This window comes from Bufo gargarizans, chromosome 2, assembly GCF_014858855.1.
Source record: "Bufo gargarizans isolate SCDJY-AF-19 chromosome 2, ASM1485885v1, whole genome shotgun sequence".
In the NCBI taxonomy this organism is placed as follows: Eukaryota; Metazoa; Chordata; class Amphibia; order Anura; family Bufonidae; genus Bufo; species Bufo gargarizans.
This window is the reverse complement of record NC_058081.1, coordinates 231,220,700-231,246,507: the sequence shown is the minus strand read 5'-3', so window position 1 is coordinate 231,246,507 and position 25,808 is coordinate 231,220,700. Positions and strand designations below refer to the sequence as shown.

The 25,808-nt window shown below is 41.8% G+C and overlaps 1 protein-coding gene across 2 annotated transcripts in view; it reads left to right on the top strand.

The window, feature by feature from the left end:
- DCLRE1C (DNA cross-link repair 1C) overlaps nucleotides 1–19,054 on the top strand; it is a 53,133-nt gene extending 34,079 nt beyond the window's left edge. For both annotated transcript variants that reach the window (XM_044280105.1, XM_044280106.1), the window contains 4 exons: nucleotides 1,423–1,477; nucleotides 2,736–2,824; nucleotides 9,858–9,958; nucleotides 17,609–19,054. In XM_044280105.1, coding sequence (XP_044136040.1) covers nucleotides 1,423–1,477; nucleotides 2,736–2,824; nucleotides 9,858–9,958; nucleotides 17,609–18,567 — 1,204 coding nt within the window. In that variant the 3' untranslated portion in view covers nucleotides 18,568–19,054. The remainder of the gene's footprint in view (nucleotides 1–1,422; nucleotides 1,478–2,735; nucleotides 2,825–9,857; nucleotides 9,959–17,608) is intronic.
- Nucleotides 19,055–25,808: the final 6,754 nt, after the last annotated feature.

Below are 25,808 nucleotides of genomic sequence, written 5' to 3'. Positions count from 1 at the left end.
GATAATTTTTTTTATTTTTCAATTAAAAAGCATTTTTTTCAGTAGAAAAGGTGTATATATTTTTTTTATTTAAAGTTGTTTTTTTTTTATTTATTTTTTTTAATACATTTTTTTTATTTATTTATTATTTAAGCACCATTCATTCCATGGCATTGGACATATATAATTTTAAAACAATGGCAATAAGCATTAACAAGACAATTTACAAAGGGAAACAGAAGGAGAGAGGACCCTGCAGGGGCTTACAATCTAACATTTATTAGTTCCACAAGGGGACTTTAATTGCTCACACAGTGCAAAGTACTACATAAGCAGTACTACATACTGTCAGGCATGTACTGTAGGCAGACCTGGGGGCCTTCATTTGGCCCCTGGCTGCAGTGTACAGACATAGGCACCCCCACAATCTTATTCTTGGGGTGCTGATGCCTAATAGAGGGAGGCCCTTGTTCTAAACAACTTGGATGATGAGTTTGCTATTGACTGTAGTATCTAAGGGGTTAAATGGCCCAAATCGGCACATCTGCCAATCTGGGCCATTAAAGCAGGAGCCCGGCCTTCATGAGAGACAGTTTCCTGCTCTCTGCTGCATGGAAGACCCGCTTTTTGTAGACAGCCATAAAAAGTTAGTGGCGTAGAATAAAACTCCGTAATGACCACTGTAGAAACGTTTATCGTTGGACGTTAAAGAGGTTCTCTCCCTTCAGTAAATGGCATTAATTATGTAGAGGAAGTTAATACAAGCCACTTACTGATGTGATTATCCATATTGTCTCCTTTGCTGGCTGGATTCCTTTTTCCATCACATTATACACGGCTCATTTCCATGGTTACAGACCACCCTGCAAATCCATCAGTGGTGGTCGTGCTTGCACAATATAGGCAAAAGTGTCAACCTCTCTGGTGGCCGGGACCATGGGAGCACATAGGCTAGTGCTTTTTCCTATAGTGTGCAAGCATGGCCACCACTGATGGATTGCAGGGTGGTATGTAACCATGGAAACGAGCAGTGTATAATGTGATAGAAAAATGAATCTAGCTAGCAAAGGAAGCAATTTGGGCATTTACAATACATTAGTAAGTGGCTTGTATTCACGTTCTCTACATGATAAATGCCACTTGCTGAAATGAGACAACCCCTTTAAGGGGTTAATACATGTTTTTTTAATTTGGTCACCAGAATAAGAATTCCCAACAAGATGGTCCAAAATCTAACAAAAAGAGGCATGATTGAGGGAAGTATCTCAAAAGAGTGGTTACCCGGTCTTGGTGTGGGCATATAGTGGTTCACAGTCTTTGATTCTGTGTGATAAACGTCCAGATTCCTTTGTTTTCAATCTGAAAATCAGGCGTATTCTCTCATATTTTTTTTTTATTATTTTTTTTTTTTTTTTTTTTTTTTTTTTTTTTTTTTTATTCCAGGGCAGGAGAGAGCTCATATCGGGCCTGCTTTTCTTTCCATTCGTCATTTAGCGAGGTATGTTGATAAAGGTTATCCTTAAATATACAGTACAAAAATATTTCATTCCTTTTTCTGTCAAGTTTTATTCACCTGTTTCTGTACCATCCCTCATTAATTAATGGCCACTATTAGGGCTCTGCCCCATTAAGTCTTTTTTTTTTTTTTTTTTTGTCATGGTTTCAATTTAGTTAAAGGCTCATGCACACAACCGCTGGCTGTTTGCAAATTGCGGATCCGCAAAACATGGATACCGGCCGTGTGCATTCTGCATTTTGCAGAACTAAATGGCTGGCCCCTAATAGAACAGTCCTATCCTTTTCTGTAAAACGGACAAGAATAGGACATGTTCTATATATTATTATTATTATTATTATTATTATTATTATTATTATTATTATTATTATTATTATTATTATTATTATTATTATTATTAATAATATATATATATATATTAATATAATATTTTTTATTTTTATTTTTTATTTACTTTTTTTTTTTTGGGTGGATCTGCAGAACGGACATATTGATGCGGACAGCATCCGGTGTGCTATCTTCATCATCTGCGGCCCCCTTGAAGTGAATGGGTCTGCATATCAAACCGGCAAAAAATGCAGGTCGGGTGCAGACCAAAAATACGTTACACTGAAGTCTTATTCATCCAAAGTAGAGACAGATAGAGAGAGAGATCTCTCTCTCTATCTCTATCTCTCTCTCTATCTCTCTCTCTCTATCTCTCTCTCTATCTCTCTATCTCTCTCTCTATCTCTCTCTCTCTATCTCTCTCTCTCTATCTCTCTCTCTCTATCTCTCTCTCTCTATCTCTCTCTCTATCTCTCTCTCTCTATCTCTCTCTCTCTATCTCTCTCTCTATCTCTCTCTCTCTCTCTCTCTCTCTCTCTCTCTCTATCTCTCTCTCTCTCTCCAAGATACGGTGAAAAAACGACCCTCTTTATTCCCCTGTGCGACGTTTCAACTGCTCATTGCAGTCTTTCTCATCTTTGAAAAATCTATAACAAATTGACCCGACAGCCTAAGGCCAGAGGATTTTTTGCACTCGGCTCCACCAGTTAAGTAGTGCTGCTGCTATTTTCTTTGTGTTTTATTTATATATATATATATATATATTATATTATATTTATTTATTTTAGTGGAGTTTATGTATTAATATTGCTCTTATCATTTTTGTAGTTGATTTAACATCGGTAAAGGGTGAGACAAATATTTGACAGTATAAAAATTGGTTAAATAACCTGGATTTTCTTTTCTTTTTCAGATTAAGGACTTTTTGAGTTACATCAAACCTAAGAAAGTCTATCCAAATGTGATTCCAATTGGGAAAACATTAGCACATGTCGAAGAAATGTGAGTATACATATGATTTTTTTTTTTTTTTTTTTTTTTTTTTTTTTTTTTGTCAGATGTATTAAAGCATCTTCTAAGGTATTGGCATGATGATAAGATATGTCATCACTTTCTGGTCAGTGTTGGGTCCATCCTCTGATCCTGAGACTGAAGGGGGCACTGCTGGTTTAATCTTGTGTTCCCTTCATTCTCAGAATCACAATACATAGTTTGTAAGAAAAAGGACATGCGTTCATCCATTTTGCCGTATCATCCTGCAAAGTTGATCCTGAGGAAGGTAAGAAACCCCATGGGGTAAATGCTAGTTTTCCTTATTTTAAGGGGAAAAACTCCAGTCTGGCAATAACTCCCTGGATCAACAACCCTTCTCCAGAATTCTAGTAACTATAACCTCTAATATTACTCCCCCAAAAGTAACTAGCAACTATAACCCCACTATTATTACACCCCCAAAAACATACAGGCCCCTCTGAGTTCACAATAACAAGCTCCTCTGGCAAAGGTTTCCATAGTCTCACTGCTCTTACAGCAAAGAATCCTGTGATAAAAAGACTGCCTATATTGTAACCTTTATTATATGTGATTTTATGAGTTCTAGCTCATATTATACAGGATATAAAAGGCTCGTTGGCTCTGCTTAGTCTGGGAGGCTGGGTGATGGTGGGCACAACTGCCTGTCAGATGCCAATACCAGGTGGTGAGTTAACTTGCCCTTTTGGCACGGTTTAATTAGGTAAGCTCTGATCCTCACACACGCAAATCGCTCAATCCCATGGAAAAGCATGAAGGCCTAGACCAGGGGTCAGCAACCTTCAGCACTCCAGGTGTGGTAAAACTACGACTTCCAGCATGCACACTTGCTTGGCTGTTCTCAGAACTCCCATAAAAGTGAGTGGAGCATGCTGGGAGTTGTAATTTCACAACTGCTGGAGTGTCGGAGGATGCTGATCCCTGGCCTAGACATGGAGTCTCTGCTCACAGCAGATAGTCTAGAGGCTGCAGGTCTACAGAGGAAATATATCATAGGTGTAAATCGTGAGCTTCGCAGGCCAAAACCACATACCTTATTGCATGTGGTCCCACGTAACAAGGATCTCTCTGTAAAGTTTACATATTTCTTATTTGGTATCAGTTTGATGAAACATGAATTATGGAAGCATCTCAGTTTGCGAAGGGTTGAAGACGTGTTATGTTCATATTTGTTATCTGCCACTTAGATGGGGAGTTGGGGGTAAGCATAAATAATGAAGTGCCTCCCCCAGGGCTGAACCAGGACGGAGCAGGCTGTCCCCCAGACCCACCCCATAAAAATATGTGATCGTGGATATTTTAGTTGACACATGTTGGGGACCCAGTCTGATTGGACTGTGTACACCTTTCTTCCCTGTCTCCAGGACAGCAAGGACTTTTACCATGCAACCCGCTAGGTCCATCTACAGAAGCAGCACTCCAGTGCAACAAGGATGTTTAATCACCCGATGTCAGGCTGCAGTCTTGTCCCACTGGGGTGCCGCTTCCTCTCGTTTGTTCATGGATTCATTGTAGAGTATACAGTTAGTGTTACTGTGTGAGCGCAATGGTTGGGGCACCTCTTGGCCCGGAATTCCACAGAAAGCCATAGGTGGTGGCAACGTGTATCTGGGGTGTGTGGACTGTGCTGGGTGTCATTTATGCTTAGTTTACAGCCTGAATCAAAGGTGAATGCAAGATTGAGTGAGTGGAGTAAATTAACCCCTTGCAGTCATCCTAATTACAGGCCAGGGCAGTGTGCACGTGACAAATCCCTTTCTACATTGAAAGAACTTATTTTCTGAACTAAATAACACAAATTTTGATCATCTTTCTGGGTAATCTTTCTGCAGTCCACCCATTCAATTAATTACTTTTGTAATGACCCTCTCAAGCTCTGCTATGTTTTTCTTATGCACAGGTTCCTGAAATTGTGCATAATGCTCTATGTGCAGTCTAATAATTTGTAAAGTGGCAGAATGATGTCTTCATGTGCATCTATGCCCCTTCTGATGCACCCTATTATTGACCTTGGCAGCAGCTGCCTGACAAGGGTTGCTACAGTTTAGTTTTACTGTCAACTAAAAGTCCTTTTCCATGTCAGTGTTACACAGCGTTTTACCATTTAGTATGTACAGATGACTTGCATTTCTCCTCCCCATGTGCATAACCTTACATTTGTCAGTGTTAAACCTCATCTGCTACTTATCTGCCCAAACTTCCAATCTATCCAGATCCATCTGTAGCAGTATACTGTCCTCTTCCGTGTCCCCCCCCCCCCCCCTTTATTTTATCTTTATTAAAGCAGTGGAATTATATCACATATATTAAACATCTGATTACTCAATAAAAAACCCTGCCAAATAATGACTGATTCAAGAACAAATCCCCATAGTTCCCCTGGTGGAGAGGGGTAAAAAAAATAAAAAAAATAAACTGCAACCGTACACTCTACCATAAAGACAATATTTTGGACCATTCTTCCCACTTATTTTGAGAGGTATATCTAATCTTTTCATATTCCTTCCCTTTGTTAACCAAGTTGACCCAGTTATTGATATCAGGGGCGGCTCTAGCCATCCAGCCACATGCTATGATCACTCTAGCCAACATACACACAATAGAAATGAGTTTAAGCTTGTAAGCTGGACCCTGGTCTTTCACAATATCCCCTATTATGGCCACTCGAACATTGAAAGGCATCTGTACCCCGATCCTTTTTTTTAACAATTCCATATACACCTTGCCAAAATACCTGAACATAACTGTAATGCCAGCAAAGATGCATAAAGTCGGTGAACTTGCGGTCCCCCCTGGGGCAACCTGAGTTAAGCCCCCCATGCATCCTTGCTATCCGTGCAGGAGATAAATATAGCCTGTGTACAAAATGAAATTGTATTGCAGTATAATTAGTTTAGTTTTTAAAATATTTTATTGTGAAAACACAAAAATGTCATCTTCATACATACTTAAGATATATTATAGTGTGCATACGCACACAGCAAATAGGAATCTGACAAATACATTGACACATTATAGCGATAATTTTATAGAACAATAGAAACAATGTAAACTACAGAGATGACTTCCTAGCCGTTGTATAGTAAACCATCTACATCCGAAACATCTTTCGTAGTATCTTAAACTAAGGTATTTCAGGTACTAAAAGCGATTCCGTGTCCCAGCATACTCTCCTCTTTTAAGCAAAGTTGTGAAAAAATTTCCAAACCCCCCCCATACCTTTTCAAACAAAGGGAAATATTACAGTATAATTAGTAGTCACTGAACAACTCCTTCTGAGAGTCCTATAATCCTGATATTACAACGTCTTGATCTATCCTCTAGGTCAGTAAGTTTTACTTTTAGGGCTCCCCTTTTCTCCTTTAAAAGCAACATTTGTCTCGTTTTATAGTATGGATCTCGGACCTCATATCTGAGGTAACGGCATACTAATTCTTGAAGTTTAGATCATGTCTAATAAGCGACATATCAGTTTTTACTGATCCCATTTGTGTTGTAAAATTCTCTAAAACCTCATTAGTTCTCTTGACATGTATAAGAATTTTGCCCAAAATGTGCCCATCTTCATTATTTCTGACGGATTAGTGGAGGTAACTAGTGATGCCCCCCAACTGACCCAATTCCACAGCTTCTGCTTCAGCAAGATGGTCATGATTATTTTCTTTAATGCTATCCCCCTGGATATTGTTAGAGGCAAGCCTTGTTTTGGCCACTGGGGATTTTAAGTATTTGTTAATCTTAGATAGGCCCCCTTCTGGTCTGCCCCCTGAGCGACATCTTGGGGAGGACAGTTCACCATATTTTCTACTATTTTTAGGGGCCATGCTCTATCAGCCAGCTTATAGATATAACTTGGAGAAGTTTGTAATATCCCAGGCTTTCCTGCTATTGAATCTTCAAAACTTCTATAAGCACCACTCCAAAGGTGCAAAACTACTCATGTCCAAAACACCCCAAACACGTGAGGTTGAGAACATAGGCTGAGTGAGGGTGACTTCAGAAATGACTTCAGAAACGGTGACTCTTTCTCCACTTTAGACTGGACACTCCAAGCCTTCAGCCGCCACTGCTACTTCTGAATTCCTCCTCTCTTCCTCTCCTAAGATTGTGCTCCCTTCTCCTCCCCCACTTACCTACCCAGCGACACAAACGGCACAATCAAAATCTGCTGGAATCACAGCGGGGGACAAGGAGGCAACATATTTCTTATTCTTGTAGTGGCGGGCGCTGGATTAAACCTTAACTGTCCGCCATGAGCCGCCCCCAATCGCGTCTTCTCACACTTGGGCCAGGGGACGCCACCAGTCTTTTTCAGAGGGAACCAGGGACAAACACCGCTGAACACAGCCGCAGTCCCGAACATCATACACTGCGTGCACTCGCAGGCGGGCGTGGTGGTAGGGAGCGTGGCACGTACCAATTACGTCATGCCACTACATTCAGCCGCCCGTCCTCTTTCATGTTAATTACTTTACACAGTTTAGTGTCTTCTGCAAAAATCAATATTTTACTGTGCAAGCCTTCTACAAGATCATTAATAAATATATTGAAGAGATTAGTGCCCAATACTGACCCCTATGGTACCCCACTAACAATGGTGACCCAATCCGAGTGGGCACTGTTAATAACCACCCTCTGTTTTCTATCACTGAGCCAGTTACTTACCCACATACAGACGTTTTCTTACTCACACGGAGCAAGGCCTTCCAATCAACCAGCGGACCCCTGCCGATCAGATATTGATGACCTTTCCTGATGATAGATCATCATTATTAAAATCCCGGAAAACCTTTTAATCTTTGATACCACTGCACTTCTTCCTGAGTCAGATAGGCCACGTTTAATGGGGAGTTTACTTTCTCACTCTGCATTTCCACTGACATTTCTTTTTCCTCAGCGGGTTCCCAGAGGTCCTAGCGATATACAGGGAGTGCAGAATTATTAGGCAAGTTGTATTTTTAGGATTAATTTTATTATTGAACAACAACCATGTTCTCAATGAACCCCAAAAACTCATTAATATCAAAGCTGAATATTTTTGGAAGTAGTTTTTAGTTTGTTTTTAGTTTTAGCTATTTTAGGGGGATATCTGTGTGTGCAGGTGACTATTGCTGTGCATAATTATTAGGCAACTTAACAAAAAACAAATATATACCCATTTCAATTATTTATTTTTACCAGTGAAACCAATATAACATCTCAACATTCACAAATATACATTTCTGACATTCAAAAACAAAACAAAAACAAATCAGTGACCAATATAGCCACCTTTCTTTGCAAGGACACTCAAAAGCCTGCCATCCATGGATTCTGTCAGTGTTTTGATCTGTTCACCATCAACATTGCGTGCAGCAGCAACCACAGCCTCCCAGACACTGTTCAGAGAGGTGTACTGTTTTCCCTCCTTGTAAATCTCACATTTGATGATGGACCACAGGTTCTCAATGGGGTTCAGATCAGGTGAACAAGGAAGCCATGTCATTAGATTTTCTTCTTTTATACCCTTTCTTGCCAGCCACGCTGTGGAGTACTTGGACGCGTGTGATGGAGCATTGTCCTGCATGAAAATCATGTTTTTCTTGAAGGATGCAGACTTCTTCCTGTACCACTGCTTGAAGAAGGTGTCTTCCAGAAACTGGCAGTAGGACTGGGAGTTGAGCTTGACTCCGTCCTCAACCCGAAGGCCCCACAAGCTCATCTTTGATGATACCAGCCCAAACCAGTACTCCACCTCCACCTTGCTGGCGTCTGAGTCGGACTGGAGCTCTCTGCCCTTTACCAATCCAGCCACGGGCCCATCCATCTGGCCCATCAAGACTCACTCTCATTTCATCAGTCCATAAAACCTTAGAAAAATCAGTCTTGAGATATTTCTTGGCCCAGTCTTGACGTTTCAGCTTGTGTGTCTTGTTCAGTGGTGGTCATCTTTCAGCCTTTCTTACCTTGGCCATGTCTCTGAGTATTGCACACCTTGTGCTTTTGGGCACTCCAGTGATGTTGCAGCTCTGAAATATATGGCCAAACTGGTGGCAAGTGGCATCTTGGCAGCTGCACGCTTGACTTTTCTCAGTTCATAGGCAGTTATTTTGAGTCTTGGTTTTTCCACACGCTTCTTGCGACCCTGTTGACTATTGTGAATGAAACGCTTGATTGTTCGATGATCACGCTTCAGAAGCTTTGCAATTTTAAGAGTGCTGCATCCCTCTGCAAGATATCTCACTATTTTTGACTTTTCTGAGCCTGTCAAGTCCTTCTTTTGACCCATTTTGCCAAAGGAAAGCAAGTTGCCTAATAATTATGCACACCTGATATAGGGTGTTGATGTCATTAGACTACACCCCTTCTCATTACAGAGATGCACATCACCTAATATGCTTAATTGGTAGTAGGCTTTCGAGCCTATACAGCTTGGAGTAAGACAACATGCATAAAGAGGATGATGTGGTCAAAATACTCATTTGCCTAATAATTCTGCACTCCCTGTACAATTATTTTTTAAGATAGAAACGCGCTTCCACACTGTCAGAGTAAAACGGTTAGCATTGTTTAGCCAGTTTTTGACCTTTCCTGCAGACAAATTAGAGGTATCACAGAAAACATTTCAAAACATGCATTCTGCAAATCTGGATGTTATGATCAATTTCCCTTTCACGTCCGAAGGTTTTTACCCACCGCATATGGAGGGTGGTATAGGGAAGCTGCAGCTCATGATCATTAAGAACTACCCTGCATGCGCACAACATTGTGCAGGATACATCATCCGCTTCCGCTGCAGGGTGTTATAATGAAAATTACAGCAAGCTATCCAGTAAATCCTATACCAGTGGAATTGGGGTAGGTTGTGATACCCTCGCCTTGTAGCATAAACCTGGTGATAGATTCCATGTAATATTCAAAAAAAGCAGTGTAAATTTTGAGAAATAATGGCAGGCAACTAGTTTTCTTCATGTTATGTATTGTGGTGGTTATGTGCATTTAACACATGCCTTGTATTCGACAGCTTGAAGCCATTTTATAGGTCTTATTCAGAATGCACAGAAGTGAGGTATAAACCACTGGGAAGTTTGAAAAGATCAAGAGACTTGATTTCCAAGGAGACAGGTGAGACTGTTCATAGTAATGTATGTGTGTGCACAGGTTAACTTCTGGTATTTATTCTTGGTGGTAGAGGAACAACCAAAAATAATATTCATATACTGGGAGTTTGGGTCTACCAATATTATTATTATTATTTATTATTATTATTATTATATATTTTTTTTTATTTTATTTTTTGTAAAATTTACAACTAGCATGTGAGGGTTAATTATATCAGCATTTTACATTTTTGCCTACCTGTTCTTTATTTCGGAATCTTCAATAAGAATAGTTGCAGCAGAAATAACTGGTCGGTACACCTCAACCAGTCGTTTGCTGTTAAGAACGTGTCCAATTTTAGTTGGACATAAGAAAAAAAAAAAAAAAGCATTCACCTATTCATTGCCACTTCCAGTGCCAAGGCTCCTGTCCCTACTCCTTCCTTCCCCCAGTGGAACTGTAATGTTCCCTCTGTGATTACATGCACTACTGCAGCCATTCACTGTCCTCAGTGGTGATGTGTCCCCAAGCGGCATGTGACAGCGGAGTCTATGTGGTCATTTTCTGCTTTGGGGACACGACATTGTGAACGGCTGCAAAGATGTGCATGACCACGGACGGGGCAACACACTTCCTAGCCACCAGGGACCGAAAGAGGGGAGACGGGAACCTTGGCACTGGAATGAAGTGGCGAATTAAAGGTAGTTTTTCTTTTTTTTCTTTCTTTATGTTTAAACACTTTGCTGGGCCTAACTATACAGGTGAAACTCAAAAAATTAGAATAGCGTGCAAAAGTTCATTTATTTCGGTAATGCAACCTAAAATTAGAATGTTGTGAAAAGGTTCAATATTCTAGGCTCAAAGTGTCACACACTAGTCAGCTAATTAATCCATACCCCCTGAGCAAAGGGTACCCGAGATTGTGACTTTGGGGTTTCATAAGCTGTTCTGGTTCTGACAAAGCTGCCAGTTCAGTTGATGTACTGCTCCAAATTAATTAATTAAGATACGTGCACGGAGAGATCAGACAGACAACTCACTACATGGAGTTAATCAGTATCTCTGGTTTATTTCTGAAAACAACATGGGTTTCATGAGAGGAGGGAGTGGGAGGGGGGTGAAAGATAAAGTATATATTTTCTATTGGCTATGAACTCTCTACTTTTCTGTAACCTTGACGGCCAGAGGAAATTCCTTCTCCCTCCCCCCTGGGTGAAACCGTTACTTCTTTCTTTGTAGCTGCTTGCTTGAGCTGAACAGAAACCACAAAGAAACACATGATAAAAACACAAAGTAAGATTCTAGTTTATAGGTGTTGGCTGAATGCCTGGCCACCATCTTAGCTCAACAAGCAAGTATCCATTTTGTATCAATAGTCCATAACAGTCCCCCCTTGGAGACTTGATTGTAGACTTTCCCTTCGCCTAGCGAATCCCCTGGGCATACCATTCGTATCCTCTTCACCCGCAGTGGCGACAACCTACCCCTTATAGGTAGGCTCCCGGTTGCTCGGACTTGTGGTAATACCCTGGGATTCATCTCACCCTATCTCAGCCAGGCATCATTGTGAGGAGGGGGAGCTGTGTTGAACGATGTTTCCTTCTGTCCTTCTTCATCATAGAGGAGCATAATAGGTCGTTCATCAGTTTTCTTCATTCTTTTTGAAAAGCGGGTCACACAAATAAGAACGAGCTTAATCACTACATATATCACCAATATTATTAGGGCTACCTGCAATATTACCTGGACAATTCCCATGAGCCAACCCCCAATACCTTTGAACCAGTTATTGGGGTTAAGGGAAGAGAAGGTATCAGACCACCATGTATCTTTATCAGCTTTATGTGCATCCAGCCATTTATCTCTTAAATCCGCCATTTTCTCTATACCCACCTTAACTTGCAAATTACCCTGCGGGTCTATGTAATGGCAACAAGAGGGTCCCACAACCTGGCACATACCTCCATCTTTAGCTGTAACATAGTCTAGAACTAATGTGTGTTGGTTGGTGACAATGATTAACTGGTTTTGCACAATGTTTGAGGTATTCATAAGTCTCATCTCTTCCCATATTTGGTCATCCAGGTAGTCTGTTGCTACTACCAGATGATCCCACATCTGCACTATCATGGGATATATGAAGATGGAACTAACAATTTTGTTGGTAATGCTCGTCTCTACTACATGTGGCTTGCCATTTGGTCTGGGTGTGTTATCTTTGGCCCTACGATACAAGGTGTGTTTAGGTACTGCATTTATGTCAATTTCAGAGTGTGGTCCTATAAAGGTGGCAGGAGTAAGCCTGGCGATGGTGCACAGTCCTGTGACATTCTGGGATAACCATTTGTACACTTTGTGTCCACAAACTAAGTATATGTCGTCTGGAACTGCTACTGCTGTGCCATTGAATAATCGGGTAATTAGTTTGGCTAATTGTGTCCCTTTCACCAACTCATATCCTTTTGACTGACTTTCGGTGTCGTTAGCTAATATACCTGTCCGGAGATCCTGTACAGTACGGTTGTTACAGGGCAGATCCTTTCCGTTCTCGGCATCTACACCAATACACTGCACGTGGCTGTCTGTTTTTGAATCATTGCAACCTGAGTGTATGTGTTGACTAAATGTCATACCTTTGGTTTGTACTTGGAGACAATAACAGTGTGTCCAGCTAGGAAAACATGTGACATTAGCCCAGTGTCCTATTCATTACCCAGTGGTGTGAACACTGCTGATATGCCCACTGTCAAAGTCATGATCAGTATGTGAATCCTCGTGGCTTATTGTTCCAGGGTCGTCGGGACAGCCTTTACTCTTTTACAATGTGAGGCATGGATCCAGGTAAGCCTCCCTTCGAGTTTCACAGAGGTCGGGGTAGTCAGCAACACCTGGTACGGCCCCTCGTATCGTGGTTCGAGGGTGTTTCTAACGTGTTTCTTGACCAGCACCCACTCTCCAGGTTTGAGAGTGTGTATTCCCTCTAGGGAGTCAGGATCTGGAATGGAAGAGAAAACTTGTGCACATATGTTAGACAATTGTTTACTATGGGCAATCACATATTTAGCAACAGATTCATAATGCATTTGCAATTGCTGTGGGAAGTACTGTCCCATCCTAGGCCGTGTCCTAAACAAAATTTTGTGTGTGGAGGCCTAGGGGTGTGTCTAACTGAAAATAGTGCTATTGGCAGGCATTGTACCCAACTGAGCCCTGTCTCCCCAGTCATTTTCAGCATCTTGGACTTCAGTACCCCATTCAGTCGTTTGACTTTGTCGCCGCTTTGGGGTCTGTAGGGTGTGTGATAGGCTAAGTGTGACCCTACCATCTTCCAGACTTCTTGGGTTAATCTAGCAGTGAATGCTGGGCCCTGATCACTCTCAATGACCTCAGGTACTCCGAACCTACAGACAAGCTCCTGCATCAGTTTTTTTGCAGTAGTGGTTGCTGTCTGGTTTCGGACGGGGTAGGCTTCTGGCCACCCAGAGAACAAGTCTATCACTACTAGCACATATTGAAACCCTTGGCACATTGGCATCTGGATGTGGTCAATTTGAATCCGTTGGAACGGGTACTGGGCTTTGGGGAGACATTTGGTTGGTGTAGGCTCAGGTCTTCCCGGGTTGCACTGCGCACAGATGAGGCAAGACTGAGTATGCCTCACCAGGACAGGGGTTATACCTGGGGCCATTGTCTATTAGTTCTTTCATGATGGTCTTAGATTGATGGGTGGGCCCATGAGCTATTGAAGCTATCAGAGGATAGAGAGCTTTGGGCAGAGATGCTCTCCTTCCTTGGGTCCACAGTCCAGATTCTTTCTCTTCTTGGGCTGACTCTTTTAGCCAATCCAATTTTTCTTGTGGCGTGTACCTGTTTCTGTATTTGTTTCAGGAGGTCCCATGTGATTTCTTCTTGTTCCAGGTCTTCCTGTGTTATCATAATCTGGTCTGACTGGACTCTTTCCTCTTTCACTGCTGCTTCCTTCGCAGCTTGGTCAGCTAGGGCCTTTCCTCTGGCTTCAGAGGTGTCAGCTCGAGTGTGCCTGTAGATCAATAAAATCTTCAGATTCTCCAGTATACTCCCCCCTTGGAAGAGGAAGGAGTGCTGCAGGATTGAGGATGTGGCACCTCTGAATGGTGACATTATCTGGCAGAAGCAAACTACACTGAAGCCGGAGGTGGCGCTGTGCAGTGAGGTGTTCAGGTTGAGTCTGCTGGAGGATGGCAGAAATGTCATGGGGAGCCAGAATAGTGAGGGGATGACCCAGCACAACGTCAGATGTGACGTTTAGAAGAGAGCTGGCAGCATGGATAGCGCTGACACAGGAAGGGGCTTCTCTGGCTACTGGGTCCAGTCTCTTTGTATGGTAGGACTTTGGGGTCCTACAGGGTCACAGTGACTGGTGGGACATTGAGGTATCCAATATCCTGGGGTCCTCTGGCCCAGAGAGTATTGGGGATGAGGTGCAAAATGGTTTGCAGCGAATCCCCTTGCTCATATAAATCAGTGCAGAATTTTATTGTCAGACATCCGGCAGCCGTGGGTGTCACATAATTTGAGTGAAAACCACAAAGACCAAGAAGCGAGACAGTTTCTTATCAGAAAGAGGAGCTTAAACTAACACAGCAGAAACTAACATTTCTGTGAAAAAAAAAAAGGTGGGGGTCAACTGATCCCCCGCAGCTGTCCTGCAGTGTGGTGAAATGATCTGCTCATTTAGCTTTTGTCCATTTCTGTAGTTGTTCTAGAAAGAATTCTCCAGACTCATGATCCCGGGGGTCAAAGTTAGCACCTTTAAGTTCAGGGATGTGGATTTGATCCATTATCAGTGAGGAGTATTCACCTGTCTTGTTTTCCACTATACTTTGCAGGTCCGACCATGTGCACCCATAGGTTTGATGCACTTGGGACAGCTTCCTGAAAAAGGGCATGGGATGGGTCTCAGGGTCAGGCAGTAAATTCACTATGGTTAATAACTGTTGTGGGGTGAAAGACACATATTTTGGTGGTCCCTGAGGCCGGTTAAGTGCTAGGGCTTCTTTCAGTGTCTCAAGGTTTCCCTGCTCAATTTTCTGTAAGTTCTTTTGTAACTCTGTAATCTGACCCTGCAGTATTTGATCTTGTGAACGTCGTGATGGGCGCACGGTCATGGGTACAGTCCACTGTGGTGCCAGGGGTAAAGTTGGCGGATCCCCGTAGTCTGTCGGGGTACCCCGCGAAGGAGTCTGCATATTACCCGGTGCATTTTGTATGCCCATTGTGGATTCTGCAGCACCGTCTGCATCCCCCTGTTCTGCTTCATCAGGTTGCCCCCCTACCATTATAGGAGTAAGGGTGGCAGGTGAGTGGGGTAGCATGAATGTACCGTCCGGGTTTATCATCGGGTACAAGGTAGTAGGAAGGGGCAAGGGTGACATAGGAGTGACGGGGGGGGTCCGGACCGAATGATATTAAAGGTCCGTTCATGGGCGTTGCCTGGGGACAAGATGGCGCTGTAGCTAACACGGGAAGTGATGGGACGTGCCGGGGAGTAGTTACCAAGGTGTGGTTTTGTGGGTGGGGAACCCCACAGGGAAGGCACGTATCACGGGAGGAGGGATTCTGTTGACCACATGTTTTGCAGGTCCACCCACCTGCTTTCTTCCCGGCGCCATTATAGGGTGGTGGCAATTCATGTATCAATGCAACACCAGGCTTACAGAAATATCTCTGTCTTTTCTCATCAAAATTTAGTTCCCCCCCGGTCTGTTCAAATTCTTTACTACAGTCCAACCACACACGGACCATGTCTGTCAATTAATCATCTTCTAACTTCCCTCTCTTCTCGTTTAACAGCACTTGCCAGGTAGCACTACATAGGATGCCTCCTTTACAGACACCTTTATCTCTTCTCCAACTTACTTAATCCTTTTATGAGGATGCCTCCTTTACAGACACCTTTAACTCTTCTCCAACTTACTTAATCCTTTTATGAAACGTTTGCCTCTCCTGTCCGCCACGTACTGTTCAGGTGAACAGTAACCCTTCGGGACACTTTCCTCATTTCCCATTATCTCTCGTACCTACTGAAGCCGCCTAAAGACCTCTGCATAGAGTAATCACTGGACGTGAAGACCTTTGAGTCCCGGTCAGCACACTCTGGGCTACCGCGAACCGCTCTCCACCCATCTGTGATCGTCCCCTTTATGGAGATTCGAGTCAGACACCGGGCTGAACTCCGATACAGGAACACAGGAGAACTCCGTGTCTCAGTCAATGATACTTGTCAACAGGGTCTTCACAACTTATAGGCACAACACAGTACATCAAGACTTTAAGAAAACATATGGGGTTCTTACTTTCATGCCCTCGAGGACGTCCCAGACTGCTTCCGCACCCCTCCCTCAGACGAACACCAAGAGGCTACACCAGGGGACACTTTATAGGCAAGATGACTCAATTTTCCTACCTCATATCACGGGTTGCGACCCCGGTGTCCGTTAGTGCGCCTCTCCTCGTCTGGTCTCTGGGGGTACGGGAACAGAGGGTCCAATCCTCGAGCCCCACGATTGGCGCCAAAATTGTTCTGGTTCTGACAAAGCTGCCAGTTCAGTTGATGTACTGCTCCAAATTAATTAATTAAGATACGTGCACGGAGAGATCAGACAGACAACTCACTACATGGAGTTAATCAGTATCTCTGGTTTATTTCTGAAAACAACATGGGTTTCATGAGAGGAGGGAGTGGGAGGGGGGTGAAAGATAAAGTATATATTTTCTATTGGCTATGAACTCTCTACTTTTCTGTAACCTTGACGGCCAGAGGAAATTCCTTCTCCCTCCCCCCTGGGTGAAACCGTTACTTCTTTCTTTGTAGCTGCTTGCTTGAGCTGAACAGAAACCACAAAGAAACACATGATAAAAACACAAAGTAAGATTCTAGTTTATAGGTGTTGGCTGAATGCCTGGCCACCATCTTAGCTCAACAAGCAAGTATCCATTTTGTATCAATAGTCCATAACAAAGCTGTAAGCCATAATCATCCAAATTATACCAAATACAGGCTTGAAATATCTCGCTTTGCCTGTAATGAGTCTCTCATATGTTAGTTTCACCTTTTAAGTTGCATTACTGAAATAAATGAACTTTGCACGATTTTCAAATTTTTCTAAGTTTGACCTGTAATTGGGGTTGAAATGGACGATTTCTTGTTAATGTGTCGGGCTTTAGACTTTCTTTTTGCATCAGTAATGTCCTCACTATATGTATACTGTTAGAGTGGCTGTCTGGGGTTTTAATCACCAATGGCAGTCTGACTCTCAGCACCCTCATCGATCAGCTGTTTGAATAGGCCGTGGCATGTGAGCACTGTGGCCTTAGTTTGTTTAGTACACTCAGCGCTACATACATACAGTAGCAGCGTTGCTGCATTAACTTGAAACAGACAACAATGGAGTACTGGAGAAAAACTATATCTACTATATGCAATGTATAATGATTGTACTAAATCAAGAGGTCACAGCGTTGCAGCCTCTTCAATGAGCTGATCAGCAGGTGTCCCCAGACCCCACTGATCTAATATTGGTACCTCTTCTGAGGACAGGTCATCAGTATTAACACTTTTGAAATACTTGTTCCTAAACTAAACTAATGCTGGCTTTTCATTCTTGCATGGCAATTTACATGAATATTTTACAGATGAAGACAGTATTGAAGAATTATTTGACGATTATCCATTGAATCATTGGAAGCACAAGATTCTCAAATACCACAAATGGACATCTGAGAATAATCTGTCTGTAAGTTGTGAAGGAGATAGCAAGCCAATAGTGATCTCCACTACGACCCCAGTGACTATTGCTGTACTGGAAGATTTTCTGGAGTGTGAAGAATCCAATGGAGAAGAGGAGGAGGAGGAGGAGGAGGAGGAGGAGGAAGAAGCTGATTATCTAAAATCAGTTAATACAACTGATAGTAAAATAGGTACAAGGGCGCCAACAGAATCTTCAGATGAAATAAGTCGACCAATTGAAGAATGTTCATTGCCAGAAGCTGTCCCCATGGCAGAGAAGGTTTTACCTCAGTGGAATTTCTTCTTTAATTCTCGTTCAGCTGAGGGAGATGGTGAACACAACCCTGAAATCTCTGAGGAGGAAAGAGAAAAAAATTCTCAGTCTCCAAAACTATTCAGTGAATCAGATGATGATGATTCAACTCATATATCCTCTGTAAATTCCTCCCAGTCCACCCACATCTCCGAACAAGGTAGTCAAGGATGGGACAGTCAGGGGGACACTGTTCTGCTGTCCTCTCAAGAACGGAGAGCTGCTGAACTGCACTGTATGAACAGAGGTTCTTATCTTCTCACAGCCATTTCAGGGAATGCACCAACTGGAGATTCCAATTCCGAAGGAGCACAAGGTGGCAGCAGTAATGGAGAAAGGAGAGGAACAAGTGAGACCAGAGAAAATGACTTGTGCGTACAAACAGAGGACAAAACAACTCTTAAGACTGATGGTAGAGTAGACTCACAGAGTTCTTCTGACTTTGAGATTCCATCAACACCAGGAGCTGAGCAGCCTCACCTTGACAAACTGCGCTATCTGTATGAATGCCTGGCCACAGGGGACGTCATCACCACAGCGAAGCAAAAGTGAACTTGTGGACGTCCGTGTAAATCATCCATTCCCTGGCTACTCTTAAGATTATTGATATCACTTAACATTCACTACTGCTATTTTCTGTTTGGTTGGAATAGAAGTATATTTTTTTATGGTATCTATACAAGGGGTTTAGTCATTTTGTGTTCTTGTGCCTTACCTTTCTGATACATTTTCAGAAGGAATTCATATTTGTAGGCATTCAATAAGCTTGCTGTGAGATAGCTGTCGCCCAAAATAAGTGTAACAAAGGTTCGGCAGCACCTCTCCTTACTATAATATGAGTGTTCAAGTGTGTGAAAATAAGTGAATCCTCTCAAAGCTTTTCCACTTTCCTCTGCTGATGGTTTTCTATTTTTCCATGATGGGATCTATTCCTGTATTATACACGACATAAACCAAAATCGCTTCCTCTCCACACAAGCATTTCCATGGTTTTTGCAGGTTCTTACAAATAAATGGCAGGATTATGCACCAAAAAAGACACCTGTCCTTGCTCTCGTTGGTTAAAAAGGGACCTGTAACCTTTCCTGATGTCAGTTTTGGCAACTGCTTGCATCCCCCATGTAATAATTCTGGAGCATCTATTCTTATGACATTATGTTGTGCCATTCCTGTATTAGAAGTTCCTCCAAATAAATTGCAAGCAGTCTGCAGTAAAAGTACTGCTGGGTGTTACCATTAGCGCATGTATCTGACTGTCCAATCAGTGCTGCTGGTGTTAGACTGCAGGGACACCCCCCCAAAACTGGTAACACCCATCTGTACCTTTTACTGCAAGCTACTGGCAATACATTCATACCTTCTAGTAGAAATAACTAAGGAATGGCACAACATAGTCATAAGACCTAACGCAGGGCAAGTGTCAAGTACTGACCCCTCGGGCTCTGATCTAGGTGTAACTCAGTGTATAGGTTTTGCCCCAAGATTTCCTTTTTAAAGGGGTATTCTAGTAGGTACAAGTTATCCCCTATTCTGTGGACTATCAGATCGATGGGGGTCCTACCCACTGCAACACTGACCGATCACAAGAACAGGAGCCCTGTGGCCCTTCTGCTCCCCTAAATAGATTGGAGCGGCTGGTTGAACATGCACATGGCCGTTCCATCCATTTCTATGGGATAACGAAGCGCTGTACTTGGCTACCTCCGGAACTCCAATAGAAATGAATGGACCGGGTGCATTGGTCATTTTAGGGGAGCAGCAGGAGGCACGGGACCCCCACCGATCTGAAAGTTATCCCCTATCCTGTGGATATGGGATAACTTGTACCTGTCGAAATACCCCTTGAAATTGGATGTCATAGAGAAGGATCCTCCCTCTCAGACCCCCATCCATGAGACCACTTAGTGCCCACTACCTCCTGTTGACCATAAAGCAGCATGGTAAATACTAACAAGTAAAAGCTGATATAATGGTGTTTATTTTATTTTTATTTTTTTGTGATCAGCAAAAATTGAGGTTTCTATGTATACCAGGGGCGAATGCATCCATGTAAAAGAAAAAAAAAAAGTATTTTATTATGTTTAGTTTATCTTGGGCTACTTTGACACTTTCATTTTTGCCTGATCCAGCAGGGTTCAGCAAAAAACAGTTCCGTTACAGATAATACAACCATCTGCATCCGTTATGAACAGATCTGGTTGTATTATCTTTAACATACCCAAGACGGATCCGTAATGAACACCATTGAAAGTCAATGGAGGACGGATCCGTTCTCTATTGTGTCAGAGAAAACTTTCCATCCACATTGACTTGCATTGTGGGGTCACGCTGGATCCTTTTTGCTCCGCATCCCATTAAAGAAAGAAGCTGCGGTTTCTCTCTGGTATGGGAACCCAACCAAATGGAACAGAATGCATTTTGGAGCATGTTTTGTCCACATTGACAATGCTGTACCTGCGCTCCCTGGACTTTATGTGGCTGTCATGGCCCATAAAAGGTAGGAACTAGTGTTAGGGACCACTCATGAAGGCGACCTTGACGTGGTGAGTGGCTTATTACGCTTTGGCCAAAATGTACACCAATGCCTTATTCAACATCCAGCATAAAGGCAGGGCAGGGTGCTGGTTGCAGTGTGCGATTGCATTTTGTGTTTTTACGTTTGTATCTGTATTTCGCCATAGCAATCTGCACCTGCTAGGGGTTGTGCGGGCTGAATCTTCCATATTTTTTCATTTATTTTAATATAGACACTGTTTATTATAATATGAACTCCGTATTATAATATGAACTCTGTGTATTATAATATGGATTCTGTGTACTTTAATATGGCTGCCAGCTGTCACCACACTCCCTTTTAGGAAAAGTGGCAAGTTTAAAAGGTTGCAAAAACACTGGAAATCTGGAGTGAATGATAAATTCCCCCTTAGTATCATAATAGTGTTTAGAATTATTTCACTCACTTATGTAGCATTGACATATTCCGCAGCTGCTTACAGACATTATCACTTAACCAAAAAATAGATATCATAATCATTGCTACATCTGAAAATGCCCATGCAATAAAAATATAAAAATATTTTTTGCGAATGGCGTAAGGGAAAAGAAAAATCTAAATTGTCGTTTTTACATATTTTGTCACTTCATCTCCCAAAAGACTCCAAAATGGCATCAGTAAAAACTACAGATCATCTCACAAAAAAGTTAGGGAGGTCAGAATATGGCAAAAAAAAAAAAGTTTTGATTTTTTTTGTACTAAAACACAACCAAAAAACTATATGTTATGTGTTAGGCTCCATTCACACGTCCGCAAAGTGTTTTGCGGATCCACAAAACACGGAAAGCGTCAATGTGCGTTCCGCATTTTGCAGACCACACATTGCTGGCACTAATAGAATATGCCTGTGGACAAGAATAGGACATGTTCTATTTTTTTGAGGAAGGGAAGTGCGGATCCGCAATTCCGTGTCCGGGCAGCACATCGGAATGAATGAGTCCGCAATTCCGGAACGAAATTGCGGACGTGTGAATGGACCCTAAAAATTTTTTTACAGTCGTACTGTTCCAAAGAATAAACATTATGGGTCAGTTTTACTGGATAAGGAACGCCGTAAAAACAAAACCCATCAAACAATTGTGGAATTGCGTTTTTTTTTTCCAATTTCACACCATTTGGATTTTTTTTCCATTAGAAAGTACAACTTGTCCCACAAAAAATAATCCCTGTTACAGCTATGTGAACAGATAAATAAATCAAAAAGTTAGGGCCCTGGGAAGGCACAGAGTAAAAAAAATGGTCTGGTCCTGAAGGGGTTCATGTTATGATGGATCCATGTATGATTACTGTTTGGTACGGAAGCAGAACATCCTGTGATGTCATCACATGGAACGTCTAGGTGGGGAGATTCTACCATACTCTGTATGATGTCATATTCAATGCCTGGTCTGGCCATACTTACTGTGATGTCATAATGTGTAGAATCTGGACAAGGTTAACCTCTTGTGATGTCATAATGTAGAAAGTAGGTAATACAGGCTCTCTCCCTGGCACCTGTGTCAGTCTTTGTCTGGCTTATCATGTGCTCATGCAAGCGACGCAGAATGGATGCAGTTTAAGTGGAGGCTATTTTGCTCAAGTTATCAAAAGCAGAAGAGGTCATCCAGCGCAAGCGAAGAGGCTTAGAAATGGATGAAGTAGAGGATATGGAGGTTGGAGAATGGCAGTATGCAGATGTCATCGAGATAAAGAATGCCTATAAAAACACAGAAAAACCAATGGAGGTTAGAGAACGGCAGTATGCAGATGATGTAGAAATGATTGATGTTGAGGAAAAATACAAATTTGACAAGGATGGAGATTGTATAATGACGGAAAGCCGTAAAAAGAAAACCCATAAAACTGTGGTGGCATTGTGTTTTTCCAATTTCACACTATTTGGATTATTTTTTTCATTAAACATGCTTATCCACAAAAAATAAGCCCTGTTACAGCTCTCTGAATAAATAGATAAAAAAAAAGTTAGGGCTCTGGAAAGGAGTTAGATACGAAAAAAAAAAAACATAAAATTGTCCCGTCCTGTAGGGTTTAACCATTTCCCATCTGGGCCATTTGCCCCCTTCCTGACCAGGCCTAATTTTGCAAAACTGACATATCTCACTTTATGTGGTAATTAACTTTGGAACGCCTTTATTTATCCAAGTCATTCAGAGATTGTTTTCTCGTGACACATTGTAATTCATGATAGTCATAAATTTGAGTCAAAATATTTCACCTTTATTTATGAAAAAATCCCAAATTTACCCAAAAATTTAAAAAATTCGCAATTTTCAAAATTTCAATTTCTCTGCTTTTAAAACAGAAAGTGATACCTCATAAAATATTTATTACTTAACATTCCCCATATGTCTACTTTATGTTGGCATCATTTTGGAAATGTAATTTTATTTTTTTAGGACGTTAGAAGGCTTAGAAGTTTAGAAGCAATTCTTCAAATTTTTAAGAAAATTGCCAAAACCCACTTTTTAAGGACCAGTTCAGGTCTGAAGTCACTTTGTGGGGCTTACATAGTGGATACCCCCATAAATGACCCCATTGTAGAAACTACAACCCTCAAGGTATTCAAAACCGATTTTACAAACTTTGTTAACCCTTTAGGCGTTCCACAAGAATTAAAGGAAAATGGAGATCAAATTTTTAAATTTCACTTTTTTGGCAGATTTTCCATTTTAATCAAATTTGTTCTTTAACACATCGATGGTTAACAGCCAAACAAAACTCAATATTTATTACCCAGATTCTGCGGTTTACAGAAACTCCCCCGCAGGGCGCAGAAGAAAAGGAACTCCACATGGTTTTTAGATGCCATGTCCCATTTGAAGCCCCCTGATGCACCCTTACAGTAGAAACTCCCAAGAAGTGACCCTATTTTGGAAACTAGGGGATGAGGTGCCAGTTTTATTGGTACTATTTTGGGGTACATATGATTTTTTGATCATTCATTATAACACTTTATGGGGCAAGGTGACCAAAAAATTGGTTGTTTTAGCACAGTTTCTATTTATTTATTTTTACAGCGTTCACCTGAGGGGTTCAGTCAAGTGACATTTTTATAGAGCAGATTGTTACGGACGTGACGATACCTAATATGTATACTTTTTCTCATTTATTACAGTTTTACGCAATAATAGCATTTTTGAAACAAAAAAATTATGTTTTAATGTGTCCATGTTCTGAGAGCTATAGTTTTTTTATTTTTTGAGAGATTTTCTTATGTAGGGGCTCATTTTTTGCGGGATGAGGTGACGGTTTTATTGGTACCATGTTGTGGGACATACGCATTTTTGATCACTTGGTGTTGCACCTTTTGTGATGTAAGGTGACAAAAATTGCATGTTTTGACACCGGTTTTTTTTTTTTTTTTTTTCGGTGTTCACCTGAGGGGTTAGCTCATGTGATATTTTTATAGAGCTGTTTTTTACGGACGCGGCAATACCTAATATGTATACTTTTTTTATTTGTTTCACTTTAACACAAAAATAGCATTTTTGAAACCAAAAAAATGATGTTTTAGTGTCTCCATGTTCTAAGAGCTATAGTTTTTTTATTTTTTTAAGAGATTTTCTTATGTAGGGGCTCATTTTTTGCGGGGTGCGTTGATGGTTTTATTGGTACCATTTTGTGGGACATACGCGTTTTTGATCACTTGGTGCTGCACCTTTTGTGATGTAAGGTGACAAAAATTGCTTATTTTGACACTTTTTTTTTTTTTTTACGGTGTTCACCCGAGGGGTTAGGTCATGTGATATTTTTATAGAGCTGGTTTTTACGGACGCGGCAATACCAAATATCTCTATTTTATTTTATTTTTTCTATTTTTAACATTTTATTTTATTCCTTACTTGGGGAATTTTTTTTTTTACATGTGAAACCTTTTTTATATTTTATTTTTCAACACTTTATTTTTTTATTTTTTATTTTGCACTTTTTGTCCCCCATAAGGTCATACAAGACCTCTGGGGGACATTTACTTCACTTTTTATTTTTTTATTTATTGATTTCTCCTGTAACTGGGGCTGACATAGTAGCCCCAGTTACAGGAAAAATACACCCCCCAGAGAGGCTGTACAGCGCTGTACAGCGCTGTACAGCCTCAGTGCAGGGCTGATCGAGGTCTGTGAAAGACCTCACACAGCTCCTGCACGCTCCGGTCCCGGCGGTCGCATGACCGCCGGGCCGGAACAGGAAGCGCATAGCGCTTCCTGCTCTGCATACACAGCGCTCGGCGAGCGCTATGTATGCAGCGATCTAGAAGGCAGGGACACCTGGGAACTGTCCCTGCCTTCTCTCTGGGTTGCCCTGCTGTCACTGACAGCGGGCAACACGATTGGCGTGCAGCTGCAGTTTCTGAACGGACGTTTTAAAACGTCCATTCAGAAATAGAGATCCACCCATAGGACGTTTATATCCTATGGGCGGACGGAAAGTGGTTACTGTTGTGATGGATCCATTTATGATGACTGTTGGGTGTGGAAGCAGAACATCATAGAATGTCCAGGCCTGGAGATTCTACCATACTCTGTATGATGTCATAATCAACGACTGGTCTGGCCACACTTACTGTGATGTCGTAATTTGTAGAATCTGGACAAGATTAACCTCCTGTAATGTCATAATGTAGAATCTGGGTAATACAGGCTCTCTCCCTGGCACCTATGTCAGTCTTTGTCTGGCTCATCATGGCTCAAGCAAGCCATGGAGATAGTCCAAATGGAGGCTATTTTGCTCAAGCTATGGAAAGTGGAAAAGGTCATCCAGCGCAAGCGGGGACGCTTAAAAATGGATGAAGTAGAGGATATAGCGGTCGGAGAACAGCAGTATGTAGATGATATCGAGATAAGGAATGCCTATGAGGACACAGAAAAACCAATTGAGGTTGGAGAACGGCAGTACCCCGATGACGTAGAAATGATTGATGTGGAAGAAAAATACAAATTTGACAAGGATGGAGATTGTATAATGATGGATGACAGCACCCCCCACACAGTGAGCGCTGAAATGAGGTGCAGTGATTTTTCATTGTGTTACATTTTTATTGTAACATTCATGAATGCTTGTACTTATCTTTTTCTTTTATAGGATCTGGCTGTACAAAACGGAAGATTGCCGTGAAGATACTATACTTTAACTAGGATAAAGCAAGAGATGAAAAGCATCTACCGGTAATACCGGCTCTCTGTCTGGCACCTGTGTCAGTCTATATCTGGATCATCATGTGCTCACGCAAGTGACGTAGAGT